Source organism: Micrasema longulum, unplaced genomic scaffold (genome assembly GCF_059751315.1).
Source record: "Micrasema longulum isolate JH-2025_06_02 unplaced genomic scaffold, ASM5975131v1 h1tg000664l, whole genome shotgun sequence".
NCBI classification, from domain to species: Eukaryota; Metazoa; Arthropoda; class Insecta; order Trichoptera; family Brachycentridae; genus Micrasema; species Micrasema longulum.
Window position 1 is genome coordinate 1 of NW_028277860.1, and position 19,457 is coordinate 19,457.

A 19,457-nucleotide genomic window follows, 5' to 3' on the forward strand; every position below is an offset into this window, starting at 1 on the left:
ATAAAGTGTGTACCCTCTACAAGACGAAATATTTTTTATGTTTGGTATATGCATGAAGACACAATTTGACTCCCTTCAACTTGATTATTTTGTTACTTACGCGAAAGATATTATTATTTATCACTCGATAATAAAGCAAAATTTGATTCCAATATTTAAGACATTAAACATTTTCTCTTTGCTCTGTTTTCTATAACTAGACGTTATTTTCAAATCATCCACTTGTATTCGTAAACACAAGCGAATAATGACACTTCAATATATATGATAGCACCACGTTTCACATAATTACTGTAACTCTCAATATTCAGTCGTATCTCCAACTACAAACGTAAACAAGCTAATCGGTCACTCCCAATCGGAAAGTCTGTAACATTAAACTGACTATTACTCGACTAAAGAGCATGCACTGTGAATATTACAATTAAAGATTTAAAGAAATGTTATTACCAGCTTTATACTTCATACCTGCAAAACCAATATATATATCATTATAGGCCACTTATGACGTAAAGCCACCATAGTGTAAAATAGTTAACTGTAGCTGCATCTCAAAAATACATCCATTTGTTTTATATAGACCATTTTGAAAATTCTTAAAAATATCACTACATAGTTTTTTTATAAAAAGTTAATATTCAACAATGTTTTGAGTATGTCTAAATGTTTGTAGACAGACTGGATTTCACTCCCTAGGGAGTTATTAAGGTGTAAATTTATTGCAACAGAGAGGAAAAACATTTTTGAGAAGAGAATATGGAAGTATAGGCATTTACAGGGCTTATGACCTGTCATTGGCTGGTTTAAGCGGCCACTTTACACATTGTGTAACTAAAAATTGTAAAAGTTTTTTCGGGTGTTGCCTAGTATGTAAAAGAATTCAGCCAGATGAATCTCTCTCACATCAATGAATGTTTCATCACTTATACTTCACAAAAGTCAACAGACAGAAGAGTTGAGGAAATGTGGATGCTTAAACATAGACAGACATGTGAATGTTACACAGTGTGTAAAGTGGCAACTGAAATCAGCCAATGATGGGTCATAAGTCTTGTAAATGCGTAGACTTACACATTCCCGTCTCGAAAATGTTTTCGCTCTCTGTTGCAATAAATTTAGAGTTCATAAGTAAATTGAAGTACAATTGAAATGAGGAAGTTCGGCGCGAAGAGGAATTGGATGTAAAAAAATGTTTTCTTATGCACAGTAAAAATTAGAGCATTTAATTTCGTTGGCGAAGCTTCTCAAAAAAGTATGAAAAAATTCATAAAAATGATTTTAATAAAAATGAACTACATTAAACTAAGTCACAAAATCTTCCGAATCGACGGATAATACTGTTGTGATAGATTACCGTTTCCGGGAAGCCAACTCACCAATCAGCAGAACTCATGGAAGAGAATTTGTGACGTCATATGCGCAATAATTACAAAATTAAAAAAATCATAGCGTTGATAATGCGAAACATAAAAATACTTGAAATTTTCAAAATAATTTTTAGAGAGTCTATTGATAAATAATTTTAAAAAAACACTGAACTTCCTCATTGACATACAATGAAATCAATCATTTTGGAAGAAAAATTACTGTTTGCACATATGTACATGTATGCACATTGTACCAAATCTCATGTAAATCGCCAAGCTTTTTTACAAAAAAATTAAGAGTTATGGACTCTTAATTATTTACATAGATTTATTTTGGAAACTCTTTTTCACTTGTATCACAAATGACAAAACAAAATTGATGTTGGGTGCTTTTGTGACTAAGATTCCATCAAACCCACAATTAAGTATATAAAAAGACAATTTGACACACGCAAAAGAGATAAAATATTGGTTACAAAATACACATTTGTTTCTATTTTACAACTAAATTTCAAATATTCTAGAAGTTTAACAATGTATTTACATGTTTTTAATATTATCGTTATATTCCACAGTAAGGTAAGGTTGCTTGCTACATTCACAATAGTTATTAATAAGTCTTCAAAGTATAAGATTAGTTTTATCATTCGTTTCTTGAAAAAACCCACAAAATGGATACTTTTATCCGTAAAAAATAAATATTTAACAATTTAAATCTCTAACACCTATTTCTATTATTACGTACAGTGAAAAATATTACAAAACACATTTATTACACTTATGAACAATGTCTTTTTATAGACGTAGGGAGTTACTGGGATCATGTTAACTTATATATTATATTTGGCTCAGCTATATAATGTTATATAGGTCGTATAAATATTTAGTTACATGAAAGCATTCATTATTACCACACAAAACGAATGCGTGTTACCACTGTATTAGTTGGATAATTATTTTTAAATAATTATCTTTGAAATCGATAAAAAGAACTCTCAAAGTATCACCGAGAAACGCACATTATTTACACAAAAATAACTGTCTAAAAATAATATAACTATGTTAGAAAATGTAAAAAATACTTTTTAAATATCTATTACAATAACGGAATTGTTTGAAAAATATACACGGGCATCGGTAGTGATCTGTGGAATTACTCTAAAGCACCAAATAAGGTTTGTATACTGCCACAATTTGCGCAGAATAAGAAATGGGTAATTTTTCTTAGCGTTGGTATTAAGCACTGACTTCATGGTTTACTAATGACTAAGACTGTATTCAAATGAGCAAACTTTATATTTAAACCACGCCCGCTTAGGTGCGATAGGTCGCACATTTGATAAAATAGTTATTACTCAATAAAGCAGAATTTCAGAAGTTCTTTTCATTGAGTTTTTTCTTTTCTTAAAAAATGCTATATATAACATTTTTTAATGAAAATCTTGACTGTCATATAGAAAATAGTCAAAATATAACACTGTTTGAGAATGGTGGTGTTCAAGTAAATGTTACTGTAAGTGTCATACAGCCATCAAGTAAATTGTAAAGCTAGAATTTGGTCAATGCTATAGCACATGAAAGTATTTTTTATAATTCTTTCTGTAACTAAAAATTAGTTGAGACTATTTTATCAAATGTGCGATATATTCCGTTTTCACGGGCGGAAATCTTTCCTAATTGTATTACTGTTTTAATATTCCGCAACCTCATACTTTTTTGTGCCATTCTGTAATTGTTTTACACGGATTAATGTTTTAAACAACTTAATGCTCTTCAAGGAATAGTTGGGTTTCCGCTAAACACGCTTGCGAGTTTTGACTTGTGCTTTTTTTTGGCAAAAGTGCGCCATGCTTCGTAATTTCCAACATGTTCACACAAAAAATCGGTATTTAGTGAATATCTTGATGCGGTAATTTGCATGTGTCATTCACTAAACTGTGCGAATTTTCAAATAACCAACCCGTGCAAAACGTTGTAGACTTGATAATAATAGTGATAATAATAGTAATAATAGTGATAACACTCCACTATGACATAATGTTTTCTACTGGAAAGACAAATATATTTATTAAATGAAAAGTTAGCAGCATCAAACAGAATTCAGGTAGATATGTGCCTCAAATTCTAGAGACTTCCACACAAACAAAAATAAATTAAATTAACTAACCCAATCTTACTCTTCCCCTCTTCCAGACTAGTTTCTAAGATTAAGAAAATCAACATTGGAAATAAATATATCTCTCTACTGTACACTTGATAACACTTTAAACTATCTAAAAATTATAAGTAAGTCGCATACACTCAAAAATCATTTTTTAAATTTCAGCAAGCATTAAGTTATAACTAACTATTTATGAAAAAATATTTATATTGTGGTTTATGAACATTGTGAGTGATTTCCAATAGTTTTGAGAATATACATTTAGCCGTTGAATTTCAAACAGGCAACATTTGTTTTCAAAAACTGATCAGCAATTACACAATATTAAAACAAAAAAATTTAATGTACAGTAATTAAAATGATTTTAAATAAAATTTAAAAAAACATTCTTATTTTCCTATTTATCATGTTGGCAAAGTTAAGAAAACTCTGTTTAAAAATGATTATTTTTAATAAATGATAAGAATCGTAACCTTGTTTAGTTATGAAGTGCTGACCTTGATAGTAAAAATTAAATTATGTTTTTGGTTCATTTTTTGTTTAAAATTTGAACAAAAATATGTGAATTATTTTAAATAATCACAACTTGTTAATTAAGTTTATGCGACTCCATTATAATTCAATTGTCAGTACAAAAAATATGTTTTCTATAAACATGACTTATCTTTTATTTTTTGTTTATCTTTTGTTTTTTTTTATGTTACGACCTTGCTTTCTTAATCAACTGGTCGAGGAAGATCCATTGGTAGACACTCGGTTCTTGGTGGAGCTGGTTGTTCCATCTGTACTGATTTGGTCAGAGACTTCTGCCGGAGCTTTCGGAGCAGACGTGAAGAAGACTTTGGTGGCGCCCCTCATCATCAGGTAGAACCAGTAGAGTTGCGGGAAGAGAAGGATGGAGATGGAAATCTTGCAGCCGGTTGGTAGGCCTCTAACAGCCTGGAAACATAACATTATTAATACTAGTAGAACTGGTTATGGTCTTGTGGTGGTGTTACGGACTCACGAATCAAGAGGTTTGAGGTTCGAACTTCGCTCTGCCACAATTTTATTCCAAGTTTTAAGCACATTTATTTCTAACTAGTCAAAAAATGCCCACAAGGTGAAAATCTAATACAAATACATGTACCTATATATTAAGCTTCTAGAGTATTGCTATAAAATTTCAACTTATTAATTATTTTATTTTTATTTATTTATTTAATTTTACAATACGCCCAAGGGGTATTTACAAAAAATATACAGGTAAGTATAAACATAGTAAGTAAAAATTAAAAGCATACTACTATACAAAATAAAAAGTGAAACTTTACATAGTAAAAAAGAAAAAAAAAATATGGATATAAGAAAAGTAATTAAATTAAAAAGTAAATTGTAAATAACTTGTAAAGAATTTCAATAAAAAAATATATACATTTCCATATACTTATACATATAAAAAAATGGTATTAACAAATTATTGTTAAAAACAAATAATAAAAATTTGTTTACAGTGAGTATATATAAGATAATAACATAATATCTGGTACACACAAATATTTGATACATTAATTTCAGAGAAAGATAATAATACACATCAAAAACAGAGAAAAAAAATGTATGAAAGAGAAAGTTTCATTACGACATTAATAATGTAGTTAATTCAGTTTTAATTTCAATTATGTAGTGTTAGTTTATATTTTTAAAAAAACATTTTCATCACACAAAATTTTAACCTATTAAAAAAACATCCACACTAAAGTCTCAAGGGTTTTATTTTAAAAAATACCCTGCGCGAACAGCTTGCAGAGACCTCACTAATGTCACAAGGTAATATTTATTCAAAAGACAATAAACTTAGTCTTACCTCCCAGTAGGGAAGTCCAATAGTCTGACTGTACATGTGGCAAAGATAGGGAATGAGCATGATCCGGCAGATGAAGAAGGAGACCAGCATGGCGATACCGTTCACCACATACAGCTGGGACGCTTTCAGCTTCATCCTGCTGAGGATGGAGCGCAGGGACACGAAGGGAGTGGACAGCTCCATGAGGTACACGGCACCAAAAACGCAGTCGCCGAGACCCCCGCGCAAGTACTAAAAATCGAAATTTATAAACAACATTATAAATGAATTAATTATAATATATTTAGGAATTTTTAAAATGTTCTAAAACTGGATTGCGCTAAAGCAATAAAGATCAAAAAAATTAATCTAAATTTGTTGCAACAGAGAGGGAAAACATTTTTGAGAAGGGAATGTGGAAGTCTAGGCATTCATTGGCTGGTTTAAGAAGCCACTTTACACTGTGTAACATTAACCATTCTGCCTATGTTTGAACATCCACATTTCCTCAGCTCTTCCATCTGTTGACTTTTTACTCCCTAGGGAGGAAATCCAGCCAGTCGGCAAACATTTGAACATACTCAAAATATTGTTGAATAAAATTAATATTTGAACTTTGCGATGAACATCATGCGTTAGTATCAATTTGTTATTTGGTAAGAGTAAATATATTTAGCGTTAGTTTATTTATAAGCCTTGACAAAGGAACAGTTAGTTCTGAAACCGGTGGGCAGATCAAATTTATTTTGAGATTTTATGCAAAGAAGATATTTAGTTATACTATTTTATAATAAATATTTTCTTATAGAAATAGAAAATGAGAGATACAAATTAGGAATAACCGCTCACTGCTAATTCCAGATTATTATTTATTTATTTAACTTTTTGTACATAATGTTATTTGTACATTGGTGCACCGGCTTATTGCCGAATGCCAATTTCTTCCAACCAACAAATAAAATAAAAGTTTTATTTTTATAATTCAAGTTACAGAACATATTCAATAGAAAAAAAAAAAATTAAAAAGCTAAAGATATATAAAAATAGAAATAAACGTATTTTATTATTACTGGACTTTTATTTATATTATAAATTAGAACACACTTCCACTAAGAGTTTTCACTGACAAACTTGAATGTTGTTTATAATTGATATAGTCATCGGTGCATTTCTAATACAAACAGGAAATTATCATGAAGGCAAAAAGAAACATTGCTACAAATTTAAAAAATGAGAAATAAAATTGAAAGATTTTTACAGACGTTTCCTTCAATGCAGGTGAAATAATTCCGAAGACTCGTCAACGAAAACAATGTCAATAAAAAAAGGCTTCCAGCAATGATAGTTTACATGGTTGTCATAGATTAAAAGCTTGTATTATCGCCAATGGTTCGTTTGTCACGGAGACTTATCTGTCTACTTACTATTCTAGGGGTGTAACATCTCCGTGTCAAATGTTGGCAATAACAGTATGAATATTCAATAAATAAATAAAATACTCACGACAATGACAAGGAAACCAAATCCACCGATAAACAAATGATGCATTATGATAATCGGTTGGTCTTTACAGTACGAGAAAAATGATTGGACGACTTTGAAGTCATCCTTCTGTTTGAGTTCCTGGCTTCCATTTTCATTTACAAAAACGCAATTCTTTCCCTCCCCGGTGGGGTGAACCGTAGCGCAGTCATTTACTTGGTTATTTTTTCGATTGGCGGATATCTTCTTTAAAGTCTTCTCGGAAGAATGGACGGTCGGGATGCCGATGCTGATGTGGACCTTGTACATGGACCAGATGTCGTAGAAGAAGTAGGCCGCGCCAAACCACGCGTACGCCTCCGACATAAAGTGGTTGGAGTGAAGGAAGCTTCTGGTGCAGGACCACATGCACACTATGGTGCCGGCCGCGCACGATAGCGCCGCTTGGACAGCGGAGACAACCCTAGAGAAAAATATTCACAATTAATTTTTACATGCCTCTAAAATAGTGAATCAGTAAATTATTTAAAGATTACTGGTCCAACTATTTGGTTAACCTGAATTCCACATCTTGAAGCTTCATTCCAATATTTCTAAAGACTCATTAATGGGAGACTGTATAAACATTTTTCTTTTTTTTTTTACACCACAACAGACCAGGAGGCCCAATTATAGCACAAAACACCCAGGGTTGAGAAAAAGCTTGCTTTTATAATGAAATTCATAAAAATATTTTGACCTTGAAAATAATTAATAAATAATAAATAATAGAAAAAAAAATAATTAAAAATTACAAAATTGAGGCCAAGTTAAACAGCACAGGTGCTTGGTGTTAGTCCAATTTAGTTCCTACTTGTTTTCTGTCTGAAATAATTTTTAAGCACAATTAAATTATTACTGAAATTCACTTAACGTGGTTTCTATATAACGCAGTTTCCATATAAAGCGGCAATGGTTTCTATATAATGCGGATAATCAAACAAATAATCTGATTAGTATTCATTCGGATTTTCAACAATTCTTAGACAATGAATCTTCAACAATTACTAGATAATGTATTCTTTGTTTATAGGTACACAACACATGGAGTTATTTTATAGAAAAAAACATAAATATTGAATTTAAATAACATTAGTAAAATTACAGGCATGAGTAAATAAACAAATAAAATATCAGGTTCAATTTTTATCAAAGAATCGGCTTATCATTTATTGGGGCAATATTGGACCCTCCTTGATATTATTACAAATGGATATAAATTTTCGTTCACTATAAATATAAATGTTTATCATTTAATACATGTAAGTTTATCAGACAATAAAAAAACAAACAAGTGACTCACTATTCATGCATATGTAAATGACTAACTATATTTGCAGGTTTATCTTTAGAAGAGGCTAAACTTATGGAGATATCGAGTCAATGTTTAGTTTACTAAATGGCCTGATTGATGTATCATCGTTACTGGAACGAATGGCATACAATGTTGCAAAATAATGATGTGCTGTTCCTCAATCAAAGCAAAAACTATGGCTTACATGCACCAATGTCTTGATTGTGTCGTATTGCAATTTGCAAAAATGTTAAATAAAGCCTGCGAAGATTTGTGCACGTCGAAAACACAGGCATACGAATGGTATAAGCGGTTTAAAGACGTTCGTGAATGCTTAGATGATGATAAACATACTGGACATCCAGCAAAGTCAAGTACCCAAGAAAACATCAAATAGGCAAAGCAAATCGTGTTGAAAAATCGATGTGTACCAATCCGAGAGCTTGCTGTGTAACTGAGCATATCATCATTGAGATGTTTTGGGTATGAAACGCGTCGCTGCCCCCCTCGTCCCAAAAACACTGAAGGAATGTGGAAGGATAGTTCGTGGATTTTGCACCACGATTAAACGCCGTCTCATACAGCGGGGGTTGTTTCAGAGTTTATGGCCAAAAATTAGACTAATCTCATCAGCCAAGCACTGTATTTTCCGGACCAGGCCCCCTCTGACTTTTTTCTTTTCCCAAAACTAAAATTGCTTTAAGAGGAACGCGCTTTGAGACTAAAGACGAGAGCTAAAGGCCATACCTTTGCAGGCCTATGAAAAGTGCATGGACAATTAGATTAAGCGTTGGCATCAATGTATCATCGCAAATGGCGAGTATTTTAAGGGGCGTAGTAAAAAAAACATTGAAAATTAAAATTTTGTGTTTTTTTGCTGAATTCCCTTTTTTTATAATAAGGTATATACCAAATGTAATTATTTTATAGTAGTAGTTATTTAACAAAAGATCATTTCTTTATTTTATTTTACTCAAACAAAGCGATTTTCAGAATCAAATACCTACGAAAAAAATATTTTTAAATTACATATTATAAACTGTACATTAAAGGATAAACCATAGGAGTTTTTGTGATTGTGCGATTTGTCAAACATCATAACTTTTGAACCAAATGAGATAATTGCAATCTATAAAGAACTTTCAATGTGAAATAATTATTATTTTGATAATAATAGTGCTTATTGAAATAGCTTATCTGGAACTACTGATGTTTTTCGCATTAAAAAAAAGCAAAAAAAATTTTTTTTTAACGAAAGTGGACTTAGATGTTTTATTAACGTATAAAATAACTTATTGCAATAACTTCCGCATTTGTACTTCAAAATGGCAAAAAGAAGGCTCCAAGGTACAATGTAAAAATTTCATCATGATCATTCTTTTTCCGCACCCGGTGGTGCATAAGGCACTGCATTGGTAAACCAAATGTAGCGTAGTTCGATTATCTGTTACATGAAGGTAAGGGGATCAGTCTTACGCTTCAGGTGCCAGTCCAGGAACATTGAAATATTGCAGTTCAAAAAACCTTTGAAATCAATCAAGTCCAGCCTGCCAGGAAACGAACTCAAGATTGCGAAAGTGGTAAGCGAACACGTCAACCACTGTACAACGAGGCAGACTTATCCTTCGAAATTTCCTTATTCAGGATTTTTGCCTGACCGAGTCAAAAACACTCCCCCAGGGTTCTGGTTCTATTTAAAACACAAAACTGTATTCTTCATCCGCCTGGACACTGGTAAAAATTTAGTTTGTTCGCCCGCATTTTCAACATTTGCACTGTGAATTTTTTTGCTCCATTCTCTCAACATGTCCAAACCAGAGAAGTCAAAAAAAAAGTTATGATAGATTTTGGCATTGAAACTGTAATACTGAAAGCATAGAATTAAGCACTATGCCCTACTTTCGCCGCGCGCTTTCGTGATGTCGCCGCGTAATGTTGTTTGATGGGAAAAAAATAATCATAACACAAATGTAAGGTAAAAAAAAGCAATCTGTTAATTTCTCTAAAATTTCATTGTGCACGCGGAAACATTGATTGACACAACAGAGTAGATGAGTAAAGGGTCATTTAATAAAAGTAATTGAATTAATTAACTTTGAACTTAAAATAAAAAACAATTTTATTTTACATAAAAGGGATATTTTTATATCATGTTAAATAATATTTGATGTTTTAAAGATAATGTCGGTCAAGTTGTTTAATCCGAGATCCAATTTTCATTAGTTCTCTCATTAGATGAGCAAAGTAGGGTAAAAAAATTTACTACCCTGACAACACTAACGAAATGTTCATTTTATTTCTTCGGCGATCTAACAGATGGAAAAATAATTCAATTTTTAAATAATGCATTTGTTACATACACATTTATTTGCTAATTACACATGAAATGTGATTGCATCCTGTTCATTTAAGATCCTAGCAGTATTTCTACACTTTAAAAGGACACAACACGGCATAGTTGAATTCAAATCAGGAGTTGCGTACTGAGCGACGTCTACAAAGAAACTAATGGGTCAAAACGTAAACCTACTGATTTTTGAGTAGTTTAGTTGCCTTCTGTTTCTGGACTTTTCTTAGTTCTATGACTGAAAGGTTTAACTCACTTGTTGCTAATATCCAGAACATCTGACATCGTTAGCTGGTATTTTTTCCGAATTTTGAGACCAGAATTCGTTTTGAGCGCCACATGGTTTAAAAAATCAAACAGAGAAAGGAAAAATACAAATCCTAGCACTAAAATAAACATCCCTCTGGCGATAGAAATCCTGAAAACAAAAGAAAGTCGACTGATAAAGTGAGTCACAAAATTAACCTATGAAAATGTATGATATATTCGAAATTCAAATCAGTTCAATATGCCAGTTACATTATGTGATCTTACTTGTCTTCGGGACCTAATACGAGAACGGATCCTGTCGCCAGAGCCAAAGATCCAACGGTATATAGACATAATGAAGAAAACAGTCCTTTTTGCTTCATCTAAAATAGTAAAATAGAATTTATCATCAAAAATACAGAGGGGTTTTCACATGTTTTGACACTTATTTCGCAAAACTCACGGTTGATTATCGCGAAGGAAGCACACGCGCAACAATTTCAGGTGTTTATTTTGAAGAGTATAAAAGTTTATTGTACACGACGGAAGCGCTTTATTTTGACATTTCCTCAGTTTTCTTATATTTATAAGAAAAGTCTCGACAGAACCTGACGCAATGGTTGTCACTTGTCAAGAAATTGGCCGGCCATATTTAATGTTACTAGAGGTTTACAAACGTCACATGAAGAATAAGTACAAATTAACTGGCAATATTATGAGCTATTTTTTTCAAAAAAGTGTCCGGTGATTTTACTATGATTATTTTTTCAAATACGGAGTCCTGTGGATTTTTTCATTTAAACATTTCCTTTCTTTCCCATTCTTCATATTCTTAGCAGCATTTTTAATTTCTTCCATACTTATCTCTTTCGCATCGTCATCCACAGATTATATCTGCATTTATGTTTACTTGAGAAGGTGGTACGCTGGCTATATTTCCTGTGTGCGTTTCGTACACCTCCACAAAATATTCATTCCATTCACTATCATTCGTCACCATTTTTCCATCGTTTCCTATTACTGTTGTCATACATCCGCTATCCTTACCTTTTTGGGAATTTTTAACTGCATTCCAGAATATTTTAATATTTTCTTGTAATTTTTGTCATGTTTATTCCCTCACTTTCTTTCAGTATTTTTTTTCTTTCACACACACCTTGTTTTACTCTCTTCTTCCGTTCAATTACACTTTGTAATGCGGCATACTTACTGGTATCTGTTTGACTGACTGTTAACAAGTTTAACCATGCTTTCTTCTTTTCTTGAACGAGCTTTTTTATTTCATCATCCCACCATGCACCACCTTTCTTTCTTCCTTGTTTTGCAACACCGCATACTTCCGTTGCTGATTCACGCATACTTTTTTTCAAACAATCCCACATTTCAATGTTCATACTTTCTCCACACTCCCCTATTAATCTACGATTCTACAATAAAACATGCAAAAAATATTATCATGTTGGATTGTATAATTGGGACGAGTACCCTTTTGTGTCCAGGGTTCATTTCCTATTGTGCCCCGGGGGGTGGGGCAGAATGGGAAATTTCCACTTTTTTAGACACTATTTTTTTACAGTAATTATGTATTTAGGTATGTTAACACTTGTTTTTTGTAAATAAATAAGTAAATAAACGTAGAAATAGACAAATAATGATGTTGTTAATTTCAAACTCTCACAAATTGCAATTGAAGCTTAACTGCCGCGTTCCGCCCCGGGTTCCCCTACCCTTGATTTTTTGCCTCCTAAACAAACGCAGAAAAATTAATTTCAACGATCGTTAAATGATGTTTATGAACAGCTCCCACAAAATCTTAAATCTGTCATTGGTGCGAGATGACATATAGAAAGTATAGAAAAACAATTTATAGGTTGACGTTTGGTTTGGTAAATTCTATCGCACCTAATTTGAAATTATCAATAAAATTCATCGTTATTTTATGTGCAAAAAGTCAGAACAATGTCTGATTCAATTACGACAAACAGTTATGATCCGAGTGTCATAGCATTGAAGGAATTTAAAGCTGGTAAATACGAAGAGTGTCTCAAACATTTAAACGAGTTATCGGCAAATCTTAAGCAAAACAAGCGTGTTATATTCAACAAAGGCGTCGCGGAGTTTTATTTGAGCCATATGAAGAACGTGGATTCGTTCCGCAAACAAATAATGCAACTTACGGGTCAAATTTGGCCTTCAGTAAATATCAACGAGATTAAATCTCCGACAGATGCGTCGATGTTCTACAGTTACGCGGTACTGCTGTATCACACCCGACATTACGCTCAAGCTTACACCATCCTAGAGAAGTTATTCACCCTAAGAGAGCAAATAGCGGATACCAACTTGACTTGCGGGATAATCCTGCTGCTTATGGAAGTGAGTTTGTGTCGCCGTTTGCCAGAAAAGGTGAACTTCTTCGGCGACCAATGCATACAGCTATTCCACCAATCGCCTGACTTCTCCGATATGTACGAACAGCTGAAACTGCGATCGAGTCTCATGAGCAAGAAACAATTACTACCCGCTACAAATATTCAGTCTTTGGAATGGCTGTTCTTACGGGCTCATCAGCAGTACATCAACGGAGACGTCCAGGGCGCATTGGCCACCCTGAGCCGATCCCGACAGATACCCGACCCGCAACTGAAGAATCCGGATGCTGACGAAATCTGGGCGCCTATCAATAACAACCTCGGGATCTTGTACTCCGCCATGAAGAAAAACAACTTCTCTATCAAATGCATGCAGGAGGCATTGAAAGAACACACCAAAACTTTAGAAGGAGACAAAGCGTCCAAGTTGACTACATCTAAAGAAAGACCGATTTACGTGTTAAATCTCGGAGTGGCTTTACTAAGAGCTAACCGAACCGAAGACGCTTTCGATTGCTTAGTAGAAGCCGCAAGACACTTCCCGAACAATCCGAGAATCTGGCTTCGGTTAGCGGAGTGCTGCGTCATCTCCTACACGAGGGTGAACCGCCAAGAGATTGTTGTGCGCAAGATTAGCTCGGGCCCTCATGCCAAACTTGTAGCAGGGACTCTGCACAAGGACAAGTACGCCATATCCAGCGAATCCTACGCCATCCCGACTCTCTCTCTCGAATTTGCCGCCCTCTGTCTTATGAATGCTGTAACATTACTCCCGATGTTGGACCAACCGGTAGACTACGATCGATTCGTATTCCAAGTTGCCCCGAGCTCCCCGATGAGCTTCAAACAGTACTGCAACCTGAGGAATTCTGTTTTATTATTGTATAGTTTTGTGTGTTTGAGGTTAAGCGATCCCACATCCGCTTTGTTTCACTGCTCCTCTCTTCTGTCGCGCCCGGGGAGTCCGACGCAGCGAGCCCTCGCACACCTTTACTCTGCCGAGGCTTTGATCGGGCTGGACCGGATTTCGGAAGCGATCGACCACTTGAACCCGGCGGTTATGCACGACATTGCGACTGAAATAAATTCCGGGGCTCAGGACACTCTCGGGGTGGCGGTGTGGCTGAATGGAGCCGTGTGCCACGCGGTCAGGGGAGATCTCGTCACTGCCAAGAATATTCTCTCGCAGATAAACTCCCCGAGAGCCCTCCCACTGCAGCTGTATGTGGAGTTATCCCAGGGTAATATGGATAACTGTCGCGGACTGCTTCGAAAGTTTACTCAAGTACCGTATCAAGCGTGATAGTTTGCTGATCACTCTAGAAAATTTAATATTCATAAACTGTATGTAAATTTTGAAAATGAAACATTTATGAATATGAAATGGGTTAGGTATGTTTTAACAGATGTGAAGAACTTTTTTGAGAAAGGAATATGAAAGTCTAATTAATGAAACTTTACAATATATTTTTTTGATGAAAATAAATGTTTGTGTTCTTAAAATTTACAAAAATATTTCAGTTTTGCAGCCATTTTCACTGAATTAGTAAATCATTTTAGTCTTTAGTGTAGTCTTTTTGTGATAACTTGTTTAAGTGATCACCGTGCAACAATCACCATTCGACCTATATTTGAGCATCTGTATTTCTTTAATTTTTCCATCTGTTGATTTTCACTGAGTAAGAGTAAAACATCAATTGATTTAGGTGATATTTTTTCATATTATTTCACCTGCAGTTATTTTTAACTTTTTTCATCAAGATCAGTTGTTTTTATCAACAGGACTTCAATATTACCTTTTTAAACAAGTTCTCTATCTTTGTAGAAGTATAACTAGACTTGGACCCAGTACTTGTCTATAAACATTTGGACGTACTCAAAAGTATGTTGAAATGTATTAGTTGTATTTTATTTTGAAAAAAAAACGCACTCTTCTTTTGTAATTTAGATTGCAATAACTAAAGAATTTTATCAAAAATGTTTTATTAAAACCAAGAAAAAAATATTGAAAAGCATAATACCAGAGTTGTAATAATCTTATATGTTGAGAACAATATTTTTCTAATTGAATTTCATTTTCCCCTTTTAATTTTACGGCCCCGATTATCGGCCTCATTTATATTGATAAATTCAAAATATAAAATATTTCTTGGAATTTTCTGTGCATTTTCAATTAAAAGGGATCACAAATTAATCTTTTTTTAAATAATTTATCTTTTCAAAAATGATTTAACAAATAAACAAAGCAAAACATTATTTATAAGAAAAACATCATCTCTGTGGTAACAAGAACCGGGTAACAATCGTAACAATATCATAGTTTTGAGGAAGAAGATATTTAAGTTTACTAGATAATGAAAGGTTTGATAAAAAAATACCTACACGGAATATTTAAATTCCAAATTTAAATACGTAATTGTAAGAGCCTCTTTTTTTTCCTAGATTGGTACATTGGTTTATAATTCATCTGCCAATTTTTGGCCATTACAGACGCATAGTTGGTTTTTGACAAATAAACTAGTTTGACGCACTTTGGTGTGATTGGCGAATTTTCAAGATTATTTCAGAACGAGAATGATAGACGTCTGCTCATGCGTCTTGGCTTGATAAAAAACCAGACCGTGTTTATGCCTAGCCACCGTATTCACCGTACTTGGCCTCTCATGGCTTTTTCTTGTTCCCAAAGATGGTGAGGACTATAAAAGGATGACATTTTGCAACCATAAATTAGATGGAACTGAAGGTCATGCTCGAAAAAGGTTTTTCAAAAATGTTTTAGCATTGAAAAAACACTAGCATAAGTTCATTATATCCTATGGTGACAAAATTTAAAAATATTTTTTTTATTAAAATAAATATTAGCGCTCTTATAATTTGCCCAAATATTTCAATTTTGGTGGCCATTTTCAACGAGTCGTAAATAACTAACTATTAGAAAATGGAAATCAAGTTAGGGTAGAGTGGGGTTCAAACCTCGAACCTCTGATCTGTGAGTCTGCAACGCTAGCCACGGGACCACAACCCGACTTATTAAGGTATAATTTTTTTTTTCAAATATACACTAATTCTGTATATTTTTTTTATCAAACTGTTTATATCTTTCCATCATAATACCAATATTTATTAAAATAGGTTAATGATATATTTAGGAAATATTGCGATGAACTACGAATCTCAAAATGAAATGCTAAGAAAAAGATAATTGGTATTTTCAATTAGGTCTCTTCACTGCCTAGACAATAATAATGCTGTTTGTGTGAAAAATTGAGATATTCTAGAGCGTACTGTCAAGCAATAATAATAATTAGCTATTTTTTGTAGCGACATTTTTCTGAAAAATCACCTAAAAGGCGGTTCACAATTTTGTACTTATTCTTGTATTCAAATGCATCTTTAGCTCACTACATAAACTATCTGATTTTGAAGTTAAGGGTAAGATAAATGAAAAAAGTGTAATTTCAGCCGATGTCAGGACTGAGTGGAACTGTCAATGATTCCCAAGTGTAAAGGCAATACGGTAAAAACACGATCTCAAACCTATTATTCTGCGCCGGAATTCAACAAGTTTTCCTTTGCTTGAATCGAATGCTGACAATAGATACATATTTCAAATTTTTAAAGTTATGACAATTAGTGTTAGGCCATAATCGACATATTGAATTAAATCTCCTATTGTCACTTTAAGATCACTTTAATTGGAAAAGAGATGTTAGGTATTTTTCATTTTGGCTTTACCACTAAGATGATGATATGTGTGCTAAAGAAAAAAATGGATTCTCAAAAATAAAACAAGTTAAGGTGATTCCAAACGAAAATATGAAACAAATTATTCATAGATGGCGCATTTATAATTTTTTATTGAAAAATGCAATTTTTATGTTTATTTTTAATGGAAATTTTACTAAACTTGGTTTTATATTTTGTTTTGTACACCATTTTGTAAAAAGGTCCTAAATTATATTGTTATGGTATTTATTACAATCAATATAGTGTAAAGTTTCCGCAAACCAGGTTTTGTAAAATTTCCATTGAAAATAAACGTAAAAATGGCATTTTTCAATAAAAAATGATAAAAGTGAAGAATCACCTTGAGCCAACCATTATTCATGCTATAAAGCACTTAATTGCTTCATTAAACTTTTACATAATAATTTTAAAGTAAACATTTATGAATAGGGTCTTTTCATATTTTTTCATTATTCTTATTTTTAAATTAGCAAACAAATAAGATGGTAAAAGCATTATTATATTTTCCATGCAAAGTCGGATAAATTTTTTACAGTGATTTAAAATATGCATATTTTGAATTACCTGAGAACGAACGGCATGTATTATGTTATCGTGCCATACTTGTACGCAATTTTTGTTAGAAGCACACTCGGCAGGCATAAAGCGTAATGTCAATGTGACGGAACGCCAACTTTGAGCTGTTTGTACGTGCTCATTTCTAAATGCAAAAATTATGAATGAAAACTTGTTTTCTTTTCGAATTGATAGTTGTATCCTTGGAGTAATAACACGCCACTGGCTAGAGTCGCCTATACGGGAAAAATAATTTTATGATAATTAACTAGGAAGTTAGCTGCAGATTACATACAGCAATACAACAGGCCGTCAGAGCTAAAGGGCTTCTCTAGTGCATTACTCTGAGATTATATTATTAGTCGTAAAGATCCGCTCCAAATATTGAACAGATTTTCAACATTATTCCCGATTTGTGAAAATACCCTAAATTATTATATAAAAAACAAAATAGTTTTATATTCCAACTTGTTTATTAATATAATATTGTTCAATAATTGTAAACAGTTATATTAAAATGTATAATGGAAAAAATTACACAAAGAACTAACTTGTAAAATAAGAAATCAACTAGTAAATCATACAAAAATTCTTATTTGTTATTTTTATAAACATACCTTATATTAAAAGCTCAAAATCATGTATTGAATTGGATGCATCCAACATAATTTATATATTATATGATTGTATGATACAAGTATAGTTAATAATATACGTAGTTCTGAGAAAAGTATTGAGAGCTTAAAACTATTTTAATAAAAGAATAAACTTAAGTTAAAAATAAGCTTGGATGAAATTTCAGACTTTATAGAGTAGAAAATGGTGGAAACAGGAACTACAACTTTTTTTGTGCTGGTAACACCAAGTTATTAGTGACTTGTACTTTTGTTATGGCAAGGCCACGGCATTCTATTTCAATATTACTATTTTTAAAGTGTTACCATAAGAGGTAAGCCTGCATTTATCACAACCATCCCCAATAATTAGATGTTATGGACACGTATTGAGAAAATTGAAGATATAGATATAAATCGACTTTGAATAAGCCTGGCAAACTTCATCTTATAAAGTCAATTTCATCTTTTTATAAAAAAAAGTATTTTTTCATTCACAGCAATTATTTTATGAATAAAGTGACAATTAATAATAATTTAACATGGTGGTAAGGCTTTTAACCCCTTGGTTTTGGCAAGCTATAAATTCTCAACAATGTTCGAGTATGTCCAAATGCTTGCAGACTTGCTGGATTTCCTCCCTAGGGAGTTATTCATATTTAAATTTATTGCAACAGAGAGGGAAAACATTATTGAGAAATTAATATGGAAGTCTAGGCATTTACAGGGCTTATGATCTGTCATTGGCTGGTTTAAACACGGGCAGAATAGTGAATGTTACACAGTATGTAAAATGGCCACTTAAACCAGCCAACGACAGATCATAAGCCCTGTAATTGCCTAGACTTCCATATTTCCTTCTCAATAATGTTTTCCCTCTCTGTTACAATAAATTCATGCATAGATACTTGCTAGAAATATTGAGTTTTTTTAACATTTTGATATCAATTTTTTTGTTTTTATATCATAGCTTAGCAAAAAATAAACCATTAATAATAATCTAGAAAATCCCTATTATTCTTTTTGATGTCAAATATTTTTTAAAAGATACGCATGTGTGACAAATCGTTTTGTCCACACTCACGAATAGGTTCACATTCTTCGACAGTAGAAATATACAGAGCAATATTACGTTGGTTTAAAAAAATCAAGTCCTAAATCTTTCTTTTAAATTGATAAATAGACAATGGGATGGGAAATAAAAAGCCTTACACGCTTAGAAATAGTGGCTTCATTTGATCGATGTAATTTTTTCAATGTATATATTTTCTATAGTAGCAACACCAACATATCCAGGCCTACTAAGGTAAAAAAGATGGTCGCCAGAGTAGGTCATACGAATGTTTTTGGCACTATGAGATGTATTTCACATTTTTCATTTTGAACAAATTCAAAACACAAATTT

The 19,457-nt window shown here is 32.7% G+C and overlaps 2 protein-coding genes across 2 annotated transcripts; one reads left to right on the forward strand and one right to left on the reverse strand.

The window, feature by feature from the left end:
- Positions 1-3,079: 3,079 nt before the first annotated feature.
- Positions 3,080-11,647, reverse strand: LOC148279787 (TLC domain-containing protein 3A-like). Its single transcript, XM_088229407.1, has 6 exons — positions 11,228-11,647; positions 11,050-11,147; positions 10,772-10,933; positions 6,857-7,298; positions 5,375-5,605; positions 3,080-4,467 (listed from the first exon to the last, which is right to left on the reverse strand). Exons 2-6 carry the CDS (start codon positions 11,145-11,147, stop codon positions 4,249-4,251), a joined length of 1,152 nt encoding a protein of 383 aa, XP_088085533.1. The 5' UTR covers positions 11,228-11,647; the 3' UTR covers positions 3,080-4,248.
- A 944-nt stretch (positions 11,648-12,591) lies between these two features.
- Positions 12,592-15,327, forward strand: LOC148279788 (CCR4-NOT transcription complex subunit 10-like). Its single transcript, XM_088229409.1, has one exon. The coding sequence runs from the start codon at positions 12,724-12,726 to the stop codon at positions 14,437-14,439; it is 1,716 nt and encodes a 571-aa protein (XP_088085535.1). The 5' UTR covers positions 12,592-12,723; the 3' UTR covers positions 14,440-15,327.
- The last annotated feature ends 4,130 nt before the right edge of the window (positions 15,328-19,457 follow it).

Coding starts and splice junctions, on each gene's coding strand:
- LOC148279788 (XM_088229409.1), top strand. CDS start 12,724: ATGTCTGATTCAATTACGACAAACAGTTATGATCCGAGTGTCATAGCA.
- LOC148279787 (XM_088229407.1), bottom strand. CDS start 11,147: ATGAAGCAAAAAGGACTGTTTTCTTCATTATGTCTATATACCGTTGGA. Junction 7,299..10,771: donor GTTCTGGATATTAGCAACAA/GTGAGTTAAACC, acceptor ATTTTTCTCTAG/GGTTGTCTCCGCTGTCCAAG. Junction 4,468..5,374: donor TTGGACTTCCCTACTGGGAG/GTAAGACTAAGT, acceptor TTATGTTTCCAG/GCTGTTAGAGGCCTACCAAC.